We start from the raw sequence: 25,257 nt of genomic DNA, 5'->3' as shown, positions 1-25,257 counted from the left end.
TTGGTTTCGTGAATCCAGTCCTTTCATTAGGCATCACAGTAAGCTGAAGTTCACACACTGTACTAGTCTATAATGTTCTGCTTTGAATTAGTGTACTCGGACACATAACCGCTCCGATTCTTTACTTTTTTTCATTCTACATATGAACGTTGATAAGATAGAATGGCTCCCAAGTGTTATTAAGGCAACGTTATTAAGCCCTTTTTACAAGATAGTGCCTCCAAAACCTAGTGCAAGCAATGAACAGTTGAAAATTTCAACCTGAAAGAGTACTGGAAGTAGTACATAATAACACAATTGCCTCTGCACTGAAAAACATAGACACATCATTAGAAGCCATGAAAACACAGAAAACCAATGCAAGTTGAAAGAAACTTTGACCGAATATTGTGCATGATTGTGAAGGCTTTGCTCCTGAAGACATTCACTGTGAAGCAGTTCAAAAAGCAGTGGCATTGGTTTTACAGAAGGAAAAACTAAGGCAACCGAAGATAACATCCTTTCTGATAAAAGTGAGTGATCCACCGAAAAAAACACGGGATGATACTAAAAATGCCAAAGATGAACCATCACCCCCTTCTTCCTCTTCTTTTGACGAGTTTCTTGACTTGCATGCACTGTCAGAAGACTGATAACAGTCTGATCGCACTGCATAAACTATCATCTTCTTCATTTTTAAAATTGTAATTAAGTTTACTATATCTACTGTTTAGTGCTATTATGATACTGTAATGTGCATAATGCAAGTATAGTACTGTTTTATTTCATGTCTCTCTCTCCTATTGATCATTGATTTTGTGCTTCATAACCATAATGTATGTTAAATAATTACAATTTTTCTAAAATCAGGGTTCATAATCTATTTAGATGAAAAAATTCCATGACTTTTCCAAGACTTTTTCATGACCTCCTTACTCGAAAAGAATAGCACTATTTAATCTCAAACTTGATAGTTTTTGGAAATGAGCATTAGCAAAACGTCTACATGAATGCCACAGCCTCATTGAAGCACTTACTCGAAATGGAAAAAATATAAGTGTACGCTTAAGAAACTAAACTATTCTTATTTGTCTTCATCATATAAATTTAAATAAAGTAAAAATACAGTGAAACGAATATGATGATGCTTAAATGTCTGATATTTTATTTATAAACAGGCAGAATGATATTGAATGGGACAAAGGTTGAATGAGTCATCACTAAGTTTCAATAAATTTGCTTCAAAAGTTGCCTTTTAGTGTCAACAGTGCATTTAATCATCCACGTTGCTTGACAGTCTTTTGGTTCTTTAAAGTAAAGCCACATACGTGAAATACACCAGCCATATAATTTACTGAATAAAGCCACATAGTTTAGTTTTTTATGTTTCTAAATCAGATCTTTTTTGAAAAAACCATTTAGCAATGAATCAATCTTCTGATTCAAAAGTATACTTGTTTTGTTTATTTATTTGTACTTTTTTAATTACATATAAACTAATTAGGTGCAGAAATTTCAGAACATGTTTGATTTCTGACGTTGAACTTAGCAGTGGGTCGCATGGATTAGTTTTGCAGGCCGTATGTTGGGCACTACTGTTTTAAATTATTAAAATTTCTCTTTTTCTGTATTCTATCACCTGACTAAAGATTTTTATCTTCTAAAACCTTCAACAAATTAAGATAAACTCTGATAAGTTTAATAATAAAGTTCTTACGAGTGATGGAATCGAACTCAGATGCAATTGAATTGCTTTTTTTTTGAGTGGGCGTGGCAAAACAAAGAACGTGAAAGCGCTACTAAACTACTAAAACAAAAAACGCTACTAAAGAATATGAAACATAAGAAGTGTCGAAAATAACAGTAAATTCAAAATAAGTGATGTCCAAGCAGTCAAATCAAATCGCAAAAAAAGGCAAGCAGCTGCGACAGAAGTGGATGCAATGAGATTTCAAAATTCAGATTTATTATTGGGATCGTTCAATTTTCCATTATTACCAGCTTTTATGTACTATACTATTAAATCACTCAAGATTTCTAATGCTCCTTTAGTTACTGTTACTTTCTCTTTGTCCAAGATATTTTTCCATGACTTGAAATAAATTTCCATGACTTTCAATGAAAATTTCAATTTTCCATGACTTTTCCAGGTCTGTAATTCGCTTATTTTTTTCCATGACTTTCCAGGATTTCCATGACCCGTACGAACCCTGAAAATACAGTAAAAAGCCAGTTCTTTATAAAAGATACGGTACTATATAGTTAAGAAATGGTTGGAAACTATTCGAGGGGGGTTACAAAGGTCTTAAATAATTGGGTATGCTTTTAAAAAAATTTTGAACATACATTCTGTTTAGAATTATTTTCCAATACAGTCAACTGCTCTAGAGGGCGCTTCAGTTCATGCAGGGACGTTGAGTTTTTTCTTTTTTTCACGGTTGATTGTGTGTGCACGTACGAGATGCTTCGTTTTGTTCAGAGGTCCCTGTGTGAACTGAATTCGTGTGAACTTACAATAAACGAGAAGTAAGTGATATTTTGTGTTTCATTCACATGGAACAGAAATACAAATGCAAATTATCGAACATTTTTTGGTCCTGCCGACCCGGACTTCTTAAACCTTGATACTTTCTTAGTGCGCATTCTGTTCCATTCATAGTCAAGTTCGCATATAGACTTCCTTGTTGCAAATGAATTCAAAGTGTTTCATTCAGAACTATTAATTCCAGTTGCGAAAGGCATTTTCGTAAGTTCAGTTATTTCAATTGCAATTTGAATTATTAGTGAAAGTTTATGAAGTGTTTAGTTTCAATTTACTTTTGCAAATGCTGGAATTTGAACTTTTGCGTATTGAAATATTTCCTTTCCGTGTATCTGCCATTCTAATGTCAACTTACTATCGTGTTGAGTTTGTTTCGCAAATACGTTAGCGGTTTTTTCTAAGTAATTTGTTTTAGTCAAATTGTGTTTTTTCGCGTGTGTGATTGAGTGCATTATTTTTCTTTTAAAATGGATCTAAAAGCATTACTTAACCAAAAGATTGCAAAGGCAGCTATTACTCGTCTTAAAACAAAAACTGAAAGGGATGTTGAAAATTTAGATCTTACTGAATTGGAAGTTAGGCGAAATCGATTTATTCGATTGAGGGATGAAGTTGAAGGGATTTTAAATTCAATAATGAATGTATGCGAAGATAAAGAAACTGATACTTATTGTATTGAAAAAGAGGATTTACTTGACGGGTTTGAACAAATGCTGGTTTTAATTGGTAGGAACATTGCTAAGCGTTCTGAATCTAAGCAGCAGAAAAGTTTTGATTCAAAACCTACCGAATCGGCAGATGTTAAATTACCTACGTTATCTCTTCCAACCTTTTCGGGGGAAACAGAAGAATGGTTAACATTTTCAGATTTGTTTCGTGCTGCGGTATCAGATAATCCAAATTTAACTGAAGCTCAGAAATTACAATATTTAAAAGGTGTTTTAAGAGCAGATGCTTTAAAAATTGTTCATTCATTACCAATTACTGATAGTAATTTTAAAATTGCATGGGACCTTTTAGTTGAAAGATATTTTAACAAGCGGGAAACAATGTCATTGCTAATGAAGAAATTTATGAACGTGACACAATTAAATGGTGAGTCACACAATCAAATGTTGAATTTGATCGATTCTACTAAAGAATTTGTGCGGACCTTAGAGTCGTTAGAGTTTGAGTTTGATAAAACGGCGGATACTATTTTAATGTTCTTAGTTATGCTTAAACTTGATCCGAACACCAGGACTCGGTTTGAGAGAACCCTTTTGGGGGATAAGATTTCCTCCTTAGATGATGTACTTCAATTTCTCAAAACGCGTGCGAGGTCTATCAGGACAGGAAAACAAAGTGAAAAAAGAAATGTACAGAAAAAGGTGACGTTAGTTGCGTCAAACCTGCAATCACAGTGTTCACTCTGTAATGGAGATCATGAATTACGTAGATATGAGGCGTTTTTAAAATTGCCGATTCCGAAGCATATGGAAGTCGTAAAATCAAATAATGTTTGTTTCAATTGCTTAACGCGATTTCACGGAATCAAAACATGTAAAAGTAAATACAGATGTCGTACGTGTAAAAAACCGCATCATACTTTGCTACACTATGAATTTTCGAATGGTAACGGAAAACAAACAGTAGGAAGTGGACTTTCAATAAATGCTCCCGTGTTTAAGCCAGAATATGCTTCAAGTGAAAATGTTTCCGATAAAGCGTGTAGTGTTCCAAAGGTAGTAGATGTTACATCTTGTTTGTCAAATGTTGACCCTGATGTGCAATTTCTTCTGTGAACAGCTATAATTCGTGTAAGAGACGTTTGGGGCGATTTTCAGACGTGCCGATGTTTGCTCGACAGTGGTAGTCAAGCTTCGCTGATTACTACTGAGTGTATTGAAAGACTAGGTTTAAGCAAACAAAAAGCTAATGTGCGTATTTCATGTTTAGGAGCGTCAGACACTCGAACTAATGGAATGTGTCAAATTCAATTCACATTGCATTTTCCATCTCGTTCTTCATTTACGGCGTCAGTGTATGTGGTAAATAAAATTGTGGGTTTGCTTCCCCAGTGTAGTTTAGCTGCGTCATACTCAGAAATGTTTACGGATCTCACTTTGGCTGATCCAGCGTTTCATGTTAGTAGTCCAGTTGATATTCTTCTTGGAGTTGATCTCGCGCTACCGTTATTACGGGGTCAGACATTATCAATGGGTAAAGATAAACCATTTGCAATGCGTTCAGATCTTGGTTGGGTGATAGGCGGTAAAGCTACTTCAGGAGGTCAGAATTTTCTAAATGTAAATTCCATCCAAGTAGTGTCAGATCAGCTAATGAATAAATTTTGGGAATTGAATTCGGTTCCTTGTGCTAAAAGTTTTACAGCTTTAGAACAGTCTTGTGAAGATCATTTTAAGGAGACACATTCTAAAAACGATGAAGGCAGATATACGGTTAGGTTACCATTTCATTCCTCTCCTACGCAGTTAGGCGAATCGAAACAAATAGCCCTTCGTAGATTGCTTGCAATGGAACGTCATCTCAATTCTGATCCAGACAAATACAATCAATATAGACAATTTAGGAAGGAATATTTGACTTTAAATCATATGGTAGCAGTGTCAATTTCCGAATATAACAAAGGGAGTTCATATTATTTGCCTCATCATGCTGTTCTAAAAGAGTCTAGTACTACGACTAAACTTAGAGTTGTTTTTGATGTATCAAGCAAAACGTCATCAGGTGTATCGCTAAACGACCTTCTCATGGTTGGCCCTAGAGTACAACCAGAACTGTTTGCAATACTTATTCAGTTTAGAAACTTTCAATTTGCACTTTGTGCTGATCTCGAAAAAATGTTTCGTCAGATAGAGTTCATCCAGATGACACTGATTGGCAAAGAGTCTTATGGAGAAATTCACCCGATGATTCTATTACAGGATATCGTCTTGTCACTGTTACATACAGAACTTCCTGTGCACCATTCCTTGCAACAAGAACTTTGCACCAGCTCGCACTAGATGAACAAGAATCCTATCCATTAGCTTCTAGCGCAACAATTCGTAATTTCTACGTCGAAGATCTTTTGAGTGGAGCTTCTACAAGAGAAGAAGCAGTACAACTTGTAATCGAATTACAAGAGATGATGCAAAAAGGAGGCTTCAATCTTCGAAAGTGGCATTCTAATGATCCCTCTATTTTTCGTGATACTTCAGTTGACGTGCAAGAAAACGATGCAGTTCAGTTTGAAGACGACAATGATTGCAAGGTTCTTGGAATTGAGTGGTCGCCAAAGTTAGATGTGTTTAAGTTCTCAATAGCACCAGTAGACCTAAAATTCACTTACACCAAGCGAGAAGTACTCTCACAAATAGCCCGTGTATTTGATCCGTTGGGGCTCTTGTCACCATGTGTAACTTTCATGAAAATTCTGTTGCAAGAGCTTTGGCAAGGGAAATTCTCTTGGGATCAACCTCTTACTGCTGAACTTTGTAAACGTTGGAGGTCGTTTCTGGAGGAACTACATCTTTTTGAGCAAGTTACCTTCCCGAGATATGTGCTGCAGTCTCAGAGTGAATTTGAGTGACATGCATTCTGCGATAGTTCTGAGAAGGCTTACTGTGCTGTCATTTACATTCGCTGTGTTTCTAATTCTTCGGTTCAAGTCACCCTTTTGACATCAAAAACCTGAGTGGCTTCTCTAAAGGTGCAATCTCTTCCAAGACTTGAGCTCTGTGCCGCTCTTCTGCTCACTAATTTGTTACATTCTACTCTTCCACATCTGAACTTCCCTATCAAGTTGAAATGTGCCTGGTCCGATTCAAAAATCGCAGAACCTAGAAGATGGCAACCTTTTGTTGCTAACAGAGTAGCCCAAATACAAGAATTGGTTCCAGATATTCAGTGGAATTTCGTGAGTGGACTCGAGAATCCAGCAGATTGCGGAACAAGAGGCCTATTTCTGTCCAAATTTGTAAACTGTGACTTGTGGTTCAATGGCCCGAAATGGTTAAGTGATCCTTCTATACCCTATACAAGGCATGAGGAAGATCAACCACTGCCTGAAGAATTTCTTAAGGAAGAGAAGAAAACCTTCAAAATTACCATTGCAAACAATCAACAATACGTTCATGACTGAAGTAATTCAGAAATATTCCTCATGGAACAAATTGAAATGAGTTATTGCATGGTGTCGAAGATTTTCCACTAATTGTTCGGTACCGGCTGAAAAAACAGTGAAGTTTTTTTTGGCAGTTGAAGAGTTAGTCAACGCGGAGAAAACAATTGTGAAATACATTCAAAAAGTTCATTTCTCTACAGAACTTTCGTGTTTGGGTGCTGGAAAACAACTTTCTTCTGGCAGCACAATCGTTCCGTGGGGCACCATTTATGGATGAATTTGGAATACTACGTGTAGGAGGCAGATTAAAGAATTCGAATCTTCCAGAAGAACGAAAGCATCCCATCTTGCTTCCCAAAAATGACTACTTAGTAGACTTGATTATTACTCACTACCATTTAACTTTACTTCATGCAGGCCCGGAACTCCTTCAAGCAGCAATGCGAGAAAAATTCTGGGTGCTTTCAGCTAGAAATGCTGTGAGAAAGGTCATACACAGATGTGTCTCATGTTTCCGCAATCGTCCAAAGGTAGCTCAACAGCTCATGGGAGATCTTCCGGAATCCAGAGTTTGTCCTTCTACAGTATTTCAAAACACAGGTATTGATTTTGCTGGACCATTTTTGGTTAGAAGCTCAAGAGGAAGAGGAAGTTGCAATACTAAGTGCTATATTTGCGTGTTCGTCTGCCTTGCAACAAAGGCGGTCCATCTAGAAACTGTGAGTGACTTAACTAGCAAGGCATTTATAGCTTGTTTGAAACGGTTTGTAGCCTGCAGAGGTAGGCCTACAGAACTCTGTTGTGACCGAGGTACCAATTTTTATGGCGCTAGCAGAGAACTTAAGACAGAATTTCAACAATTGTTACGAGATGACAACCTCCATCACTTCCTTGCTACAGATAACATCAGATGGCGTTTCAATCCTCCCTTGGCTTTACACTTTGGAGGCCTTTGGGAGTCCGTGGTGAAGTCCTTTAAGTTCCACCTTAAAAGAGTAATAGGTAACACCAGTCTCACGTTTCAGGAATTGACAACGATTGCTAGTCAGATAGAGGCATGTCTCAATTCAAGGCCTCTTTGTGGACTTTCAAGCGATCCTAATGATCTTAGTGCTATCACACCAGGACATTTTTTGATCGGGAGACCTTTAACTGTAGTGCCGCAACCACGGATCTGTGACAAGATCAGCCATTGCGATCGATGGCGTTTGCTTCAGCGTAGGATTCAACATTTCTGGAATCGATGGTCGGCAGAATACTTAACAAAGCTGCAGTCGAGATCCGAGTGGTGTAGGGCTAAAGCAAATCTTGACATTGGTGACTTGGTGCTGATAAAAAACGAAAACTTGCCACCACTGCAATGGAAGTTGAGCAGAATTCAGAAAATATTTCCAGGGAAAGATAACAAAGTTCGCGTTGCAGAGGTAAAAACGCAAACCGGAGAACTAGTGAGACCAATTTCCAAGCTGTGTCCATTACCTGTTACATAGTTGAACATTCTAAAAGACATTTTTGCATATGTATTTACTCATGTTTTCGGTTTTTTTCCAGCGTTGTAGAGAGTCATCTTTTCGCTGTACTAATTTGCTCAATGTGTTTATTTTACATATTCTGCAATTTCTTTAAGTGCATTTGTTCTGTTAGATTATTTAATCTAATATTATGTTTAATTATGTTATTGAAACCCCCTCCGAAGTTTCAAGGGGGGCGGTAGGTTTAGAATTATTTTCCAATACAGTCCACTACTCTAGAGGGCGCTTCAGTTAATGCAGGGACGTAGAGTTTTTTCATTTTTTCTCGGTTGATTGTGTGTGCGCGTACGAGATGCTTCGTTTTGACCAGAGGTCCCTGCGTGAACTGAACTCGTGTATTATTCCTGTGAACTTATAATAAACGAGAAGTAAGTGATATTCTGTGTTTCATTCACATGGAACAGAAATACAAATGCAAATTATCGAACACATTCTTCCACAACGCTAAATCTCGACTTACGGGAGGGGTCTTGGAACGCATCCCTCGCATAAGTCGGGATCCGACTGTAGTAGTAAATTGTAGTATGAAACTGTTGCTGACAGTGAACACGAAATGGTACCTACGAGCAAAAAACCGGGTCTGAAGCGACCAGGAAGTCAACAAGGAGAGATAATCAAAGTATCATGCGGCAAGCACTCGTGGATCCCGCAGACTTGTTCCACCATACAAACAGACATAGGGGTAGCAGTTGTTCCTCGAACCATTTCTAAACGTCTTGCGGCACTGAATCTGAAATCCAAGTTCCCTTTTCGTGTACTCCCACCAAAGCATAGGCAACTCCGTCTACAATGGTGCAGAGCCAGAGCGATGTAGAATATCACTGACTGACAAAAGGTGGTTTTCAGTGGTGAATCCAGGTTCGTTTTAGGGTCAGATGATAACGGTGAACGGATGTGGAGGTGTCCTGGCGAAAGGTACCATTCAACCCATTTTATTGCACTACACACTGCCTGAACAGCGAGCATAATGGTCTGGGAGGCCATAGATTATGATAGCTGATCCACTCTAGCTGGGGTACGTAGAACCTTAACGGGCTAGCGTTATTTTAATGACATTCTGCAACCACATGTAGGACCCTTTCTAAATGGTCTCCCGTGGCAATTTTTCAGCATGGTAATGCTCGCCTGCATACAGCTAGAGTTGCTCAAGACTTCTTACGTCCTTTTGAGACTCTTCCATGGCCAGCTGCTCCCCCGACTTGTCCCGTATAGAGCATGTATGGGATCAGCTGAAATGCCAGACGCCACCGTGCATCTCTGTGCAAGATTTAGAAGTAGCTGTTCAAAATTTGGGGGCCCATCTGCCTCAGGGCAACATCAGACATTTAATTAGCTCAATGCCGGATCGTATTACAGGATGTATTGCAGCAAAAGGGGGTCCAACGGGCTATTGATATAGCACTGTATTTATCTCACTTCTTAGCCTGTATTTATTAAATTGCCTGGATTTTTGCATCAAGTGCATCTCTCACCTGCATTATTATGTATATTAAATTTCACTTCAATCCAATGCTTCTTTATTGGGGTGCTATTTTCAATGTTCCTGCGTGTACATGTAAAATCTGACACTGTATCTGTCTTATTTAAGGGATAGATTAGTTTTTAAACATTGACAGAACTGTCATTACAGCATATCTTTTTAGTCACCATATCCTTCGGATTTTTTCCCCCACAATTTTTGTTTCAACTATAATTCACCCTTATTAACAAATCGTCAAAGTTTTCTTTTATCAACAAAAAACCTGTGTTTTTTTTTTCTTTGAATTCATGACAGTTACTAAAACTTATAATTGAAACGCTGCAGCATATCGGCCATTATTTGAAACTCTATAAAAGCGAGAAAGCAAATATCCCGCAAAAAAGGTCTTGCCAGCACATCAGAAATACAGTGAAACCTCATTAACCTGTACAAATAGGGGATCCAGGTTGTACAAATTAATAAAAGTACAGTTTAAACAAAATAACCAAAAAATTGAGCCACGGTACATAAATCAACTACTGTACGCAGTAAAAATTGTGTTTTGAATTCAAGAGAATAATACGTAAAACTGAAGAGAAAATTTTAAAAATGCTTAACAAAAAAAAAAAAAAAATGGCCTACAAAGATTTATTATTACGTGAAATTGCATTTTATTTATATAGTGCACATTGAAATGGCTATCCGGAATTATCAAAATCCAGTTTAATAGGGTTTGGATTAGCGAGGGGTTAAAGTATTGAATTGAAATTAAAATCCTACTAACATGTCAATTAATGCACAGAGCAGACAAGTGCATCCAACAAAAAGCCCTCGTCACGTAGAGATACTATAGGTCATAAAAAAAGAGCCAAGTAGCTGAGCAAACTGAAAAAAATTCGGCTAAGTATCGACTTTTATTACATTCCCCATTACGAGTCGGGGATTGTATTGTTACAAATCCTGTAAATAGTAATTATTGTAGTAACGTAACCTGTAAATAATTTCCCGTAATGAATATACAACCCCTTAACATATGGCTAAAGTATACAACCCCCTATTCTTTTTATTTTCATTGATAAAATTTGATAACGGTCTACGCATTTCTCGAAGCAGAAAGAATGTTGTGGAAAATTTTTGGATGTTTATAAAAGCCGTTAGCGATGGATAAACGGAGAGTTTCGATTGATATTTCGAACTGGAGAGCATTTTGCTCTGTTTATAGCGAGGCATTTCGCTGTGTTGTTTTCGTATTCGGAAGTAAATACGTGTGTAAACGTTGAGTTTACGGTGTTGTGTGATAGTTGCTTAATTGCTGATGAATAATTTAGCAGTTGTTGAAGATCTTTCCTGTACATAGTGTAAATAAATTTCCTGTGTTTTTATCAAGAACTGTGTTTTCATTTCAAGAAAGTGGAAGTCGCACCGAATCCGTTACAATTTGGCGCCCAACGTGGGGCTTCTTCTGGACTTTCTTGGAGTAAGTGTGACTTTGGACATTTTTTTCATAAAGACTTTTTTTGAATTTGGACTTTAATTTTATGGTGATTACTCGCGCAATGGATGAACAATTAAAACAACTTCTTGATGCAATCAACTCTGTTAAAAATGATATGGCGGCTAATCAAGAACAAATAAAAAATGATATGGCGGCTAATCAAGAACAAATAAAAAATGATATGGCGGCTAATCAAGAACAATTAAAAAGTGATCTGACTGCAAGTATGTTGGCAAATCAAGATGAGTTAAAAAGCGATTTAACGGTGCTGAAAAAGGACTTAACGTCTAACCAAGAAGAAATTAAAAACGACCTTATTTCGGTAAAGACTGATGGAAAATAAATTTAATGACATAGAGCATCGAGTTAATGCTATTGACGAAAAATTTGATACCGTTGAGAGCCGATTTAATGCTGTGGAAAATAAATTTGAAGAAGAAGATAGAAAATTTTATCTACTTAAAGAAGAGATCTTTAAGGACGTGGAAAGAAGATTGGCGACCGCAGAAAGCAGCTCTGTACAGTTTGGCGCTCCCACATCGGTTGCTCGACCGTCCATTAAACTTGCCACATTTGATGGGAAAACTTCGTGGCAAGTTTACAAAACTCAATTCATGATAGTGGCGGAAGCGAACGGATGGGACTCTGCTACCAAGGCCTGTCATCTTGCAGCATCCCTGAGAGGTGACGCAGCGGACATTCTCCAGACCCTTCCGGACAGCCAGCGCCTGGATTTCGCCGCCCTCACAGCTGCGTTGGAGCTTCGCTTCGGTGAGAAGTGCCAGAAAGATTTCAGCCGACTCCAGTTGAAGTCCCGTTTCCAGAAAACTGGGGAAACCCTGCAAGAGCTTGCGGCGGACATCGAGAGACTGTCTCATCTTGCTTTTTACGACTGTCCTGCGGATGTTCGAGACAACCTGGCACTCAACTACTACATCGACGGGGTTCGAGATCCAGAAATCCAGAAAGCTCTACGGATGGCGGATGTCAAAGACCTGAATTCTGCCGTTGTGTATGCGATGAGATACGAGGCCGCCCAAGAAGCAACCCGTGTGGATCGCCATCTAATCCGGACTCAGGAAGCTGATGAGTCTGATTCCAGGTCGTCCCACCTCGCTGAACTTGAGAGACAACTCGGTGACTTGACAAGACATCTGAGCAGCATAACAGCCCAAAAGAAACAAGGGCAGAAGTGCTGGAAATGCGGTAGTGAAGGACACCTGCGAAGGAGTTGTCCGGCTCGCCAAGCTACGCGAGGGACAGAAATCACCACCACTAAAGCTCTGCAGATTTCCTCTTCTAGTAGTGGCAGTGATGGACTTTTCATTTATGCACATGTAAATGGGAACCCCTGCAGACTGATTGTTGACACTGGAGCCAATGTGACAATCATTAGGACAGATGTGGCTCGTGAATTTGGATTGAAACTGCTGTGGACATCGCCACGCGTAAGTCTCCAGACTGTGACAGGTGACAAAATTGAGATTGACGGTAAAGCGGACTTGGAAATAGTGTTTGGGAATGCCACCTACCATCATACGGCATTCGTCGCTAATATCACGGACCCCTTCATTCTCGGATTGGACTTTTTGAAGAAATATGACTTCACTCTCGACTTCAAGACTAATGAGCTGCACTCGATGAGAGAAGACATAGCCGTTTTCCCTGCAGAAAGTGATGTCAAATCCGCTCATCAAATAATAGCCCAAACAGATTTATCGATTCCCTCAAGGTCAGAATCATTAATACCTGGCTCCATTGAAGAAAGCAATAGTTTTCGATTTGGACTCATTGAATCCCCCAACCTAAACAATAATCTAAAAGGAGTAATGATAGCATCTACGCTTGTGGACCTTTCTAAAGATGTAATTCCTGTAAGAGTCGCCAACGTGAGTGAAAGGCCAAGGAATATTCGGAAAGGTGAAGTGTTAGCAACTTGTACTCCAGTAAACTGCATCATTAGAAGAATCAATTCCCCCGAGACTGTGTCTTCTGAGTCCTTGACATCGAAGTTACTTGGGAGTGCGCCATTATCGAAAGATCAAAGAACTGCTGCGGAACAATTGGTGGAGGACTTCAAGCATCTGTTTTCATCTACATCGGAGGATGTGGGCAGGACGAATTTAACGCAGCATAGGATCTACACTGGAGAACACCTCCCTATTAAACAGCATCCAAGACGACTACCGTTCGCCAAGAAGGAAGAGGTTGAGACCCTCCTGAAGGAGATGAAGGAGAACGATGTAATCGAACCCTCATCCAGTCCTTGGGCGTCTCCCATCGTCTTGGTCCGAAAGAAAGATGGCTCCACCAGATTTTGTGTCGATTACCGGCGGCTGAATGAAATCACCAAGAAAGACAGTTACCCTCTTCCACGGATAGACGACACCTTGGACACTCTTTCCGGACACAAGTGGTTTTCGACCCTGGACTTGAAGAGCGGCTACTGGCAGGTTGAGATACACCCTGATGACCGAGAGAAGACAGCGTTTACAACTGGACAAGGCTTATGGCAGTTTAAAGTGATGCCCTTCGGCCTCTGCAATGCACCAGCTACGTTCGAACGTCTTATGGAGACAGTGTTAAGAGGACTTTCCTACGAATCCTGTCTGGTCTACTTAGACGATATCATCATCGTGGGACGCAGCTTCGAAGAACATCTGGCAAATCTTAGGAAGGTGCTGCAAAAGCTTAAGGAAGCCAATCTGAAGTTAAGCCCGTCCAAATGTAATTTGTTCCGCCGGGAAGTGAACTACCTTGGTCACATCATCTCTTCTGAGGGTGTACAAACCGATCCAGAGAAGGTATCTGCGGTCAGGAGTTGGAGTCGTCCCGAAAACATCCATCAGCTGCGAAGTTTCCTGGGGCTGTGCACCTACTACAGGAAGTTTGTAAAGGGTTTTTCCAACATTGCACGACCTTTGCATAAGCTGACGGAGAGCAAGCAAAAGTTCGAATGGTCCAAAGAATGCGAAGATGCATTTCTACGACTGAAGGAGGCTTTAACATCAACGCCTATCCTCGCCTATCCTCAGCCTGAAAAATCCTTCATCCTGGACACTGATGCGAGCAACGAGGGCATCGGAGCTGTTTTATCCCAAGAAATTGACGGAAATGAACATGTCATCGCTTACTGGAGCAAATGCTTATCAAAGTCGGAGCGAAATTACTGCGTCACCAGAAAGGAGTTACTGGCCATAGTGAAAGCTGTAGAACACTTCCATCATTACCTCTACGGCCGAAAATTTCTGCTTCGGACAGATCATGCCTCATTAACTTGGCTTTTGAACTTCAAAGATCCGGAAGGCCAGATAGCCAGATGGATACAGCGGCTCCAGGAATATGACATGGAGATCAAGCATTGAAAAGGGTTATCTCACGGTAATGCTGACGCTTTATCAAGGAGACCCTGTCCTGAGAACTGCCACTATTGTTCCCGAATCGAGAAACAGTATGGAACGACTAGCCCTACCGCCTATCAGGTGACAGTGACTCCAACATCATCAGAACCTGATCCATGGAGTGACGACCAAGTTCGAAAAGATCAACTTGAAGACCCCGACATAAAACCAATTTTGGAGTTCATGGAAAGTGACAGTCGGCGACCTAGCTGGCAGGACGTTTCCATCTTCAGTCCTGCAACAAAGAGATACTGGGCTTTATGGAACTCGCTCTATTTACGGAACGGCGTGCTACACCGAAAATGGGAATCTGACGACGGCAAAACATCTAGGTGGCAGTTACTACTTCCACGATCAAGGATTTCAGATGTTCTGAAAGAAATACATAGTAGTGCGACTGGAGGACATTTTGGTGTCCTGAAAACCCTCAATAAAGTTCGGGAGCGCTTCTTCTGGAGCAAGGCGAAGGATGACGTGGAGAAGTGGTGCCATTCTTGTGACGCCTGTGCTACTCGTAAAGGACCGAAGAAGAGAAGCAGAGGGGAGCTGCATCTGTACAACGTTGGAGCTCCTTTCGAACGAATTGGGATCGACATCCTGGGTCCTCTACCAAGAACTGCTGATGGGAACAAATACATTCTTGTTTCCATCGACTACTTCACCAAATGGCCGGAAGCATATCCCATTCCAGATCAAGAGGCTACCACCGTAGCAGAGACTAGTCCAAAATTGGATCTCGAGATATGGAACACCTTTTCAGATTCATTCCGATCAAGGGAGGAATTTCATCTCTGCTGTGTTTAAGGGCCTATGTCAAATTCTCGGAATTGAGAAAACTAGGACAACACCACTACACCCACAATCGGACGGCATGGTGGAGAGATTTAACCGCACAATCCTGAACAATCTCTCACTTATGGTATCCAGAAATCAACAGGATTGGGACAAGAAGCTACCTTTGTTCCTGCTGGCCTACCGCAGTGCTGTCCATGAGACTACCGGATTTGCCCCATCCCAGATGCTCTTCGGATGAGAGCTTCGGCTACCTTGTGATCTCGTCTTCGGTCGTCCTCCGGATGCGCCTTCATCGCCTGAGGAGTACATCCAGGATCTCCAGGCCCGGTTGGAAGACGTTCATAACTTCGCATAAGAGCGAATCAACATCGCGGCGGAGAAGATGAAGACCCGATACGACACAAGGTCTACTGGACATGAATTCAACGAAGGCGACAAGGTTTGGTTATGGAATCCCATCCGACGGAAAGGTCTTTCACCCAAATTGCAATCGCATTGGGATGGACCCTACAAAGTCCTTAACCGACTGAATGACGTCGTAGTGAGGATCCAAAAATCACCTGATGCAAAACCTAGGGTTGTACATTATGATCGGTTAGCCCCATACTATGGCCATAGTTCATGAGTATTATGTAAACAACCATGGTTGATAACATAAAAGTTGTAGATAATTAATTTTTGCTTTTAATGTTTAGTAATATTTCTTGTTATTATTGTGTTTCCTTTGCACTATTGGTTATTATTTAATGTGTGTAATTGTGAACTTGTGATAGAAGTTTGGCACCCTTTCTGGGGATTGTACTGCCCGGGACGTGCAGTCCTTGGGAAGGGGGCAATGTTACAAATCCTGTAAATAGTAATTATTGTAGTAACGTAACCTGTAAATAATTTCCCGTAATGAATATACAACCCCTTAACATATGGCTAAAGTATACAACCCCCTATTCTTTTTATTTTCATTGATAAAATTTGATAACGGTCTACGCATTTCTCGAAGCAGAAAGAATGTTGTGGAAAATTTTTGGATGTTTATAAAAGCCGTTAGCGATGGATAAACGGAGAGTTTCGATTGATATTTCGAACTGGAGAGCATTTTGCTCTGTTTATAGCGAGGCATTTCGCTGTGTTGTTTTCGTATTTGGAAGTAAATACGTTTTCCGGTTGACTTCAGAATATTGGAATGTTGGAAGAAACTTTAAAAAAAAAAGGAAAGCTGATTTAGAAAGTAGTAAACATTTTATGAATCACAAAAATATTGCTCGTTTTAAGTGGGGTTTGCTAGTTAAAAGCAAGTTATGCTCCCATAGACTTAACATTGTACTAACCATATGTTTGATTTCCTTGCTAAATCAGAATTCTTGTTAAATCAGGGCTTGTTATAAGCGAGTTTGACTGTAATAATTCTGATTTTAAATATGTTGTTTGTGAATTATCTTACACCTCTAGTAAAATCTGCTACTTTTTTTCTTTGAAGGTTGGCTAGTATGTTTAAATCGAAATACTACACGTGCAGCAGCTTAGAATTAAATTGTGAGAAATATCATCTGCTTAAGAAAGTAACTTTACTTAAAAGAAAAAACAAAACAAATTGAATAGAATTATTCTGTTGCTACATGTTTATTTGTTGTCTGCCAAGTTTTGCTTGTGTTTTCTCACATGATATCTTTTATGACTGTACATTAGCAAGAAATAATTTTGTTTTATTGTTTCTAGAACACAGATACAAAGAATAAAAGAATATTTTATTTAAAAATAAGTCCGAGATCTGTAAAATTACAAAACGTTTTCTTCGAATTTATTTGAAATAAAGAATGATTATTTCTCAAAATAATAGTTTTAAGTATTTTTAGCGCTCAGGGGTACCTCAAAGTTAAAGATTTGGATGGGGGTAATTCCCAATTTCCTGAATGATTTCCCAATTTTACTGAATGATAAAATACGACCAGGTACGCATGCCTACATCTAATGAGAATCTTCTAAGCATCATTTAAAAAAATGCAGTATTGCAATGTTGTCTCTAAATTTGCAGAATGAAGGGAATTTTTGAGAGGTCACAACACCCTTCAGTGACCTATCATCGGGATACCCCTGCTTGCTCTTAGTTGAGCTACAAAAGAAATTGTGAAAATGGTTTTTGCGTCTTGGTGCAAGTTTTGGCAGTGATTCATTTATGTTCCATTCTTTGGACAGCGGTTATGCACTGGTAAAGAGCAATAGGTACATACTGCCGATTTCCTGTACAATTTAGTAATAAAATCAGTTACCGTTAATTACCACTGATAAAAAATGCTTTTTTTTTAGCGGCAATCAAATAAACATGCTTGTAGCATAAAACTGAAGTAAGATAGACATAAAAAAAAAAAAAAATTAAAATCGAAAAATTTGCATTGATACTGCTGTTTACTTGCTCATGGCAGCATATTCCATTCTATTGGAAGTTTTCCTATAAGGAATTAAGTTCAGAGTTAAGAGTAGGTCAAAATTTGCCAATGAAAATACTTTACAGATGATTATTCCTCGAACATTTTTAGCTCAGTAACAGAACTTGAAACTATGGACCTGCTGACATTCATAAAATAGGCCTATTTTAAATTCAGAATGAATTCCTTTTTGCAGTATTTTGTACTTTTCTTGCTGCCACCAATTAGCTTACATCTCAGAAAACCACCTATTTTATCTTAAATTTAATAATATTCATGGCATTTAAAAGCATTAAATAATTTTGATGTGAAATATGTTACTAGTGAATCATCAATATACCTCTCTAATAAAATCTCCTGTTTTTTCTTTGAAGGTTGGAAAGTATGGTTCTCATCGAAATACTACTCGTGCAGCAGCTTAGAATTAAATTGTGAGAAACAGCGTCTGTTTAAGAAAGTAACTTCATTTAAAAGACAAAACAGAACAATGTGAATAGAATCATTCTGTTGCTACATGTTTATTTGCTGTCTGCCAAGTTTTGCCCTCCTCAGCTTTTATCCTAAAAAGAGCATTTGAAGGTAAAATTTTTTTGAACCTTGATCAACTAGGATCAGCAGATTCGGAAGTAGATTTCAACATATATTGGTTACACATAGAAAGGACAACTAGTCAGCTCATTATATTGCATAATAAATAACCTTATAATCTACTTTACATGTAGGAAATGAATTAAGCTAAGTTTTGAGTATACATTATCTCTTCTATTTTTTATCATCTAGTATTTCAATTTGTCACACAGCAATTGAATTTCAGAGGTTAAGCTTATTAAAAATTGGGTTCATTTACAAGTTTCTTTTATTTTATAATTTACATGCACCTTCATTAAGCCTTAGCTAAACTATAAACATCAAATACAATATAAATACAAACCCTCTTTGGAATAAGTCCACATTTATAAATTTATGAAGCTCAACAGAGAATTCCAAAGTACATTGCAATTCACCCATCGTCCTTCCACTTATTTTTAATGTATGTCATTGATAACTAATAATATTCAAGCACCTAAAAATAAAATAATGCAAGTAAACAAAAGTGTGTTTATTTTCAGTTCAATATTACGTTATAAAAGCATTGAATTGATAACTGATATTAATACTAGAGGCAAAGCATATCAGATACACAATTTAAGATTGAATGACACTATTTTACTATCATAGATATGACAATACGAAACTTTTGATTTTTTTTTAATCAAAACATAAATACTGCCTTATACTTTAATTTTTCAGTTGATCTGCTTGAAACTGCAAGATAATACAATTACTGAAAATCAAATATAAGTATCAATGATCAAGAAAACTCTATAGAATAAAATGCTACGTATGTCAACTTTCTAAACTAAGTAAACAAAAAAAAGAATAACTGGATACAATAAGCAAATTTCAGATCTGCAATGACAATTGTTTCTAATATACATACTACTGATAAAACAATATGTACTGAATTATTACTTCACATTGTACTAGTCCATCTCTGATAAGAAACTATGTAATTTATGTTAGCATTGAATGTAAAAACTTTAGCAGATAAGGAATGATAAACTACAAAGCAGTTTAAGCACATGTTGGGCAAAAGCCCTTATTTTGTTTTCTTAGAGGATTTTATTAGACATTAAAATAAAATAAGTGTAATCATTTTGATCTACCATTTTTGTAATTCCAGGAGAAAACTGTGCATGAATTTTTCAGCAGATTCAAGTTAAATTTCATTTTTCTAATTGGATATCTTCTTTGACTTTATGTAATAGCATGCGTGATTGGTGGAGTGAATCATTAATTCTCGGATTGTTTCCTGACCGTGAGCTGCTTATGACATAAGCTCGTTAGTTGAGCTGCACTAACCTAACTAACAATAAGAAATATTAAGTGCGTTAAAAGCTGTGTTTTATTTGAGTTGAGTGGATTTTAAACAAGGCAAAGTAGTTTTTTATCATCAAGCTGCGTGCATGTTCGAATCTGGCAATAAATAGCTGCTCAATCTGTGATAGTGTTGCTTTCTCTCTCAGATCTTCATTTCTCCCGTTTGCCATGATGCTTGTTTGTTGGTAGTTTTTCAGTAGTTATGTGCTGAGGCCACCAGACCTGCTGGGCCCTAATTGTTCTGGTTGAAATGAGCATTTGGATTTGAAGGGCACTACTCTCTTGTGTTGTCTACCTGACATGGTGTTCTACATTTGTTAAATTTTAAACAGTTGTTCAACCAGCTTTTAGCAATCCTTTGTGGGAGCCTTCAAATTTAATTATCTACTATCAAGTTACTGTATAATGTGCAGTTTCTCAAATTCACATCAATGCTACTGGACTTCGCTCAGCAATGAATTTATGCACTGGAGCTCGTCCTGGGCAGCTATGCCCAATAGGGTATGTCATGAAAATAATTTTTTTTTTGAATACTGACTTGCGCAATTAGGATGCACTGTATTTGCCCCCTAGAAATTCACTTCTAATATTATTTTTGAAAAATATTAAGGTTTAGCTACTGGGAAATGAGCTACAAAATTTGAAAAAAAAAAAGGTAAAAAAAATGGTCAATTTGCAAAATTTTTTACGAAAATAAAATATTTAAAACTTTTGTTCTGATACCATTCAAATGCTTCCTTTTAACATTCTTTACACATATCTTTATGATTAACTACATTCCTTTAAAGTTTTTAGAATAAGCCGTACATTTTCGTGAAATTAACCAAAATTCGATGTTTTCAGGTTTTCTTGTATACATTGCAGTATTTTTTTTGCCAGAAAAAGTTCCGAAATATTTATTTCTCAATAAATGTGCATTGCGCACAACCTTTGACCAGCGGGCTAGACTTGGTAATAAGTTTTCTCATCTTTCCTGAGCTTTTAATGACAGCTACATTTACCGATAAAAGACAGTATGGCGTTTCTTTTGTGTTTTGTCAAAGGGAGGGGTTGATTTCCACCAAAAATCCAGAGAGCGAAAGACACTAGCAGTTTTTAACTTCGGAGAAGTCAGATTTAACTTTTGACTCTTCCGAAATCTACTGTTATCGTATTATACCATGATTCCAAAATATCCTGTGAAGTTTTGTAAGGTTTCTGCACAAAGTATTTAAATATATTTCATTAAGTTTTACCCCTGATAAATTTCCTGCTCAGCTGAACACTCATCTGCACCACTTTAATATGCTACACTGCGAATTTCAAACTTCAGGTACTCAAGACGCCTTAAAAACTTCATAGATTATTTTGATAATTATTTATAGTCAAAATGGCATTTTCAGCTGCCAAAAAAAAAAAAAAAAACAGACATGCTTTAAGCACTAAGTTGAGTGAGTATCTAGGAGGCCCCAAAAATTTCCTACCAACTGAGTTTCCAACTTTATGTGACTGTTTGCAGAGATGTCTCGAGTAACAGCAAGATGAAATGCTCCTGAGCGATCGAGACTCACGCAATGTTTCAAAGAGAAATATTTTTCCCGTGTTGCTGTTGAGATTGCAGAACGATAGTCAAGCTCTGATTGCGAGTTAAAGGAATCTATTGTTTATAGCACAAAAGTTACTTTGCTGGAGCTGGTCAGCATTCTCTGAGATAGCTCGAAACAAAGAACGGAAAACCATTACAAAACAGTATGAGCTTAAACTTGATAAACTTTTCAATATAGCTTTGTGCACATGTAAAATTGTACTATGCGGTGAGGATGATGCTCCATGCAAGCAAACTTGTAATGCCCAGGCCCAGTGTCTTTGCAATTGCGATATAAAAGTAAGGCTGCTCTTCTCTGCTCTCATGACACAAACAAAACAGTTTTTGCAGTAGGGTAGGAAATGAGCAAGGACGGTTCATCAATCAGTACGGTCTTTTAGAGTTCTGCAGTCGATAAATCTTGATGCTTGCAATCTGACTGAACTGATCGACTGGGTCGCTAAGATCAAATTTTCAGAGCAAATTTATCTTTGGAACATCTTAAAGCATTGAATGTTCTCTCACTGAAACTTCCTCCATATTCCACACACACTCAAAGTTGTGAGAGAACGGTGAAATTAGTGATAGAGGCTGCAGAATCAGTATGTAGTTGGGCCAAGAGGGATGGATTCATACGGAAGCAGTTGCGTAATCGAGAAGCAATGCCTTTTTTGAGAACAAATGAAGATTTCCTAAAGTGTTCCAAATTTGATGGAAAAATAACTGTATGAGTGGTTGATTGCAGTATTGTGTTTGGGCACCTGAGTGAAAGGTTGACATACGGTACGTAAACTTTTCCACGTATTCAAATTGTTGTAATTATTTGGTATTTCACTTTTTGCAGTAGATTAAGTATGTTTTGTTTCACATACCGTTCTTTTTACTTATGAAATAAATGAGTTAATTGGTGATAAATGTCTGTGTAGCTATTAAATAAACGCTTACGAGCATGTACTTAACACGAACATCATAGAGCATTTTTAATTGTCAGAAATAATATCAGAAAGAAATATCTCATGTGTTTTGATCCCATATGAGCAAATTAACAGTCAAAAAAAAAAAAAAAAAAACATTAATGCAGGACATACTCTACATGCATAGTGCACATTTATTGGGAAATAAATATTGCGGGCCTTTTTCTGACAAAATACTACTATGTACAAGAAAAGCTGAAAAAAATCGAATTTTTGTTAATTTCACAAAAATGTACGGCTTATTAGCAAACTAAAATCTTTGAAAGAATGTAGTTAATCATAAAGATATGTGTGATGAATGTAAAAAGGAAGCATTTGAATGTTATCAGAACAATAATTCGAAAAATTTTATACTGGTAAAAATGTTTGGAAATTGACCATTTTTTACCTTTTTTTCAAACTTTGTAGCTCGTTTCCCGGTAGCTAAACCTACACTCTATTTCCCTAAGCATGGGCAAACATAAAATCAAACAAAAACCTGGTGGTGAAAACCACCCAAAACAAAATCTTGACTCATCCTGGGATATCCAGACGCAGCCAACCCTCACTCAAACGGTCTCTGCTCCTGATAAGGGGTCAGCAGACAACACTAACAAAACTGTTTTTCAGGAACCTCTTGCAACAACCATGTATCCTGAAGTATCTGGCCCATCCGGTACCTCCAAAAAGCTGTCCAGCCGGCAACGAAGGAACTGCCAACGTGCTATCAAGTTCCAACAGAGCCAGGAATAGGGACAGCAAGGCACCCCATCTACAAAAAGGGTCCTATCGTAGGGTTCCACCCCTTCACCATCCAATGTAGCCCAGGTTAAGAGACCTAGAATTTCCTACAGCCAGGCTGCATCTACCATTAAGTTGGCCATCACCAAAAAAGATTACCCAGGGGATCAACTTTCCCCGGATGATGCCACTGGTATCCAAAGGGACATCGATGCTATCATTGATGACATCCCCTGAATGACAATGTACCTCAATTTGCAGCTGTCAGTCTTTCAAATGGTGCGCTGGTTATCCAGTGCACCAATGACTTTGCTGCAGAATGGGTACAGTCGCACTTCAATGGCGCACTGCGGGCGACTCAGAACTTGCAGTGCTGCCCTTTAAAGATCTTGTAAAACCAGTGAAGATTACCTTTAAGTCAAGGAACATCTACGCCTTGGAGCAAGACAAAGTCCTGAAACGACTTGCTCGCCTAAACCCCGGCCTCAATATGAGCAGCTGGAGGGCAAGAGTCAAAACGGTCGTCAAAGACAACTATGTCAGGAGGATCTTCGAGGTGGACTCTGGTTCAGCCGAGTTCATTAAGAAGTCTAACCTGGAATTGTTTGTTGGGGGTTTTGGTAAGGGTCTGTGTAAGATCCTGCACGATTCCAACACACAAAATTCTCCTGGTGTAGAAACTGCCTCATCCAAGGATTCCGATATTTCATTGGAGCCCAAGGATAATGAGGAGGCTGTTGAAACTCCTGCTGGGGGGCAATGTTCCAGATCCTGCAGTGATGGAAGGGGTGGAAACTTTGGTGGTTGGGACACCATCTGGATCCACTCCTACTGTAAGTATTGAGAGCAAAGATAATGTTTCTAACTCTCCTAAATCCACTACCAGTTCGATTTCGAACTTTTTGGAAAATCTTGACGTTTCAGATGCAGATTCCGACGTCACGCTAACGGATGAGACCCTCTTACAGGATACTCATCCAAACAAAAAAACTGCCCCTTAGTGGGTCTCCACTCTCTGCGATGGCGGTTCCTAGCATCATTGCTGCACAGCTTAACCTAAATTACTGCCAGTCTGCTACTGCTCTTCTCGGTAAAGACTTGGCTGAAGGAAGGATTGATATTGCCCTAGTACAGGAACCCTAGGTTAACCATGGGAAAATCCTCGGTCTGGGTTGCTGTGGAAATCTCTTCTATGATCTGACTTGTAGTAGACCAAGAGCCTGCATAGTTATTAACAAGCGCCTGAATGCTCTCTGCCTACTGAAGTTTCTTGATGGTGACGTCGCCATCCGAGTATTTAGTGAAGATGGTGCTTTGGCATGTTTCATGTCAGCTTATCTACCCTATGAGGATGAGATTACTTTAGCGACCTCAACCAGGAATTTTGTAAAATTCTGTGCGCATGCCAGGCTGAAGTTCATTATTGGCTGTGACGCTAACACTCACCAACATTGTGTGGGGAAGCAGTGATTGCAGCAAGAGAGGTGAGGAACTTTTAGAGTACCTGTTACGTAACAACCTAATATTCTCAACAGAGACAATAAACTTACCTTTATTACCCATACCAGATATGAAGTCATTGATCTAACGATATGTAATGACAGAGCACCAAACTGCGTAAGTGTTTGGCAGGTGTCGGATGGGATTACCCTATCTGACCATAGATTTATCCTTATGACTTTTTCAGGTCCTGCACTAAGCGAACTGCAGAAGGAACGGAATCCCAAATGAACACCTTGGGATTCCTATCGGGCAGATCTGAGGGTCTCCCTAGCAGGTAAGAATTTTAAACTTACTTTGTTGATAGACTTGGAAATAGCTGTTGATTCACTTCAACAATCTATACTCCAATCTCATCAACATAACTGCATTGCAACCTCCACTAGTTTACCAAGACGAGTTTCTTAGTGGTATAAAAATCTTAGTGGATTAAGAAAGAATTGCAGAAGACTTTTTAATAAGGCCAAGAAAACGGGCGATTGGTCTTCGTACCATGAAACTCTTAATAATTACAATAAGGCAATAAGAACCAGTAAACAGGATAACTGGAGACAGTTCTGTAGCCATTTGGACAGTGTTTCTCGTGTTGCTAAACTCACGTAAATACTCTCTAGAGACAAATTTTGTCAACTGGGTTCCATTGAAAAGGAAGATGGTTCCTTTACTGAAGATAGGGAAAGCACTTTAACAGAAATGCTTAGGGTACACTTTCCCGGCTCTATAATTAAAGGTGACGAAAGTCATCCTGATATTCTGCTACACTCCTTACGTGGTAGTAAGGAAAGGTGGAAACTAGCGGGTGAAATTGTGATCCCCGGTAAGATTGTGTGTGTGTGGGCCATTAATTC

General features: G+C 38.6%; 1 protein-coding gene across 1 annotated transcript in view; it reads right to left on the bottom strand.

Annotated features, from left to right (window-relative positions):
• LOC129231735 (protein FAM135A-like) overlaps positions 1-18,791 on the bottom strand; it is a 128,703-nt gene extending 109,912 nt beyond the window's left edge. The window contains exon 1 of the mRNA XM_054866097.1: positions 18,663-18,791. Coding sequence (XP_054722072.1) covers positions 18,663-18,739 — 77 coding nt within the window. The 5' untranslated portion in view covers positions 18,740-18,791. The remainder of the gene's footprint in view (positions 1-18,662) is intronic.
• Between the last annotated feature and the right edge of the window lie 6,466 nt (positions 18,792-25,257).

Source organism: Uloborus diversus, chromosome 10 (assembly GCF_026930045.1).
Source record: "Uloborus diversus isolate 005 chromosome 10, Udiv.v.3.1, whole genome shotgun sequence".
Classification (NCBI taxonomy): Eukaryota; Metazoa; Arthropoda; class Arachnida; order Araneae; family Uloboridae; genus Uloborus; species Uloborus diversus.
The sequence above is the reverse complement of the archived record's forward strand: the minus strand, read 5'-3'. Positions and strand labels throughout refer to the sequence as shown.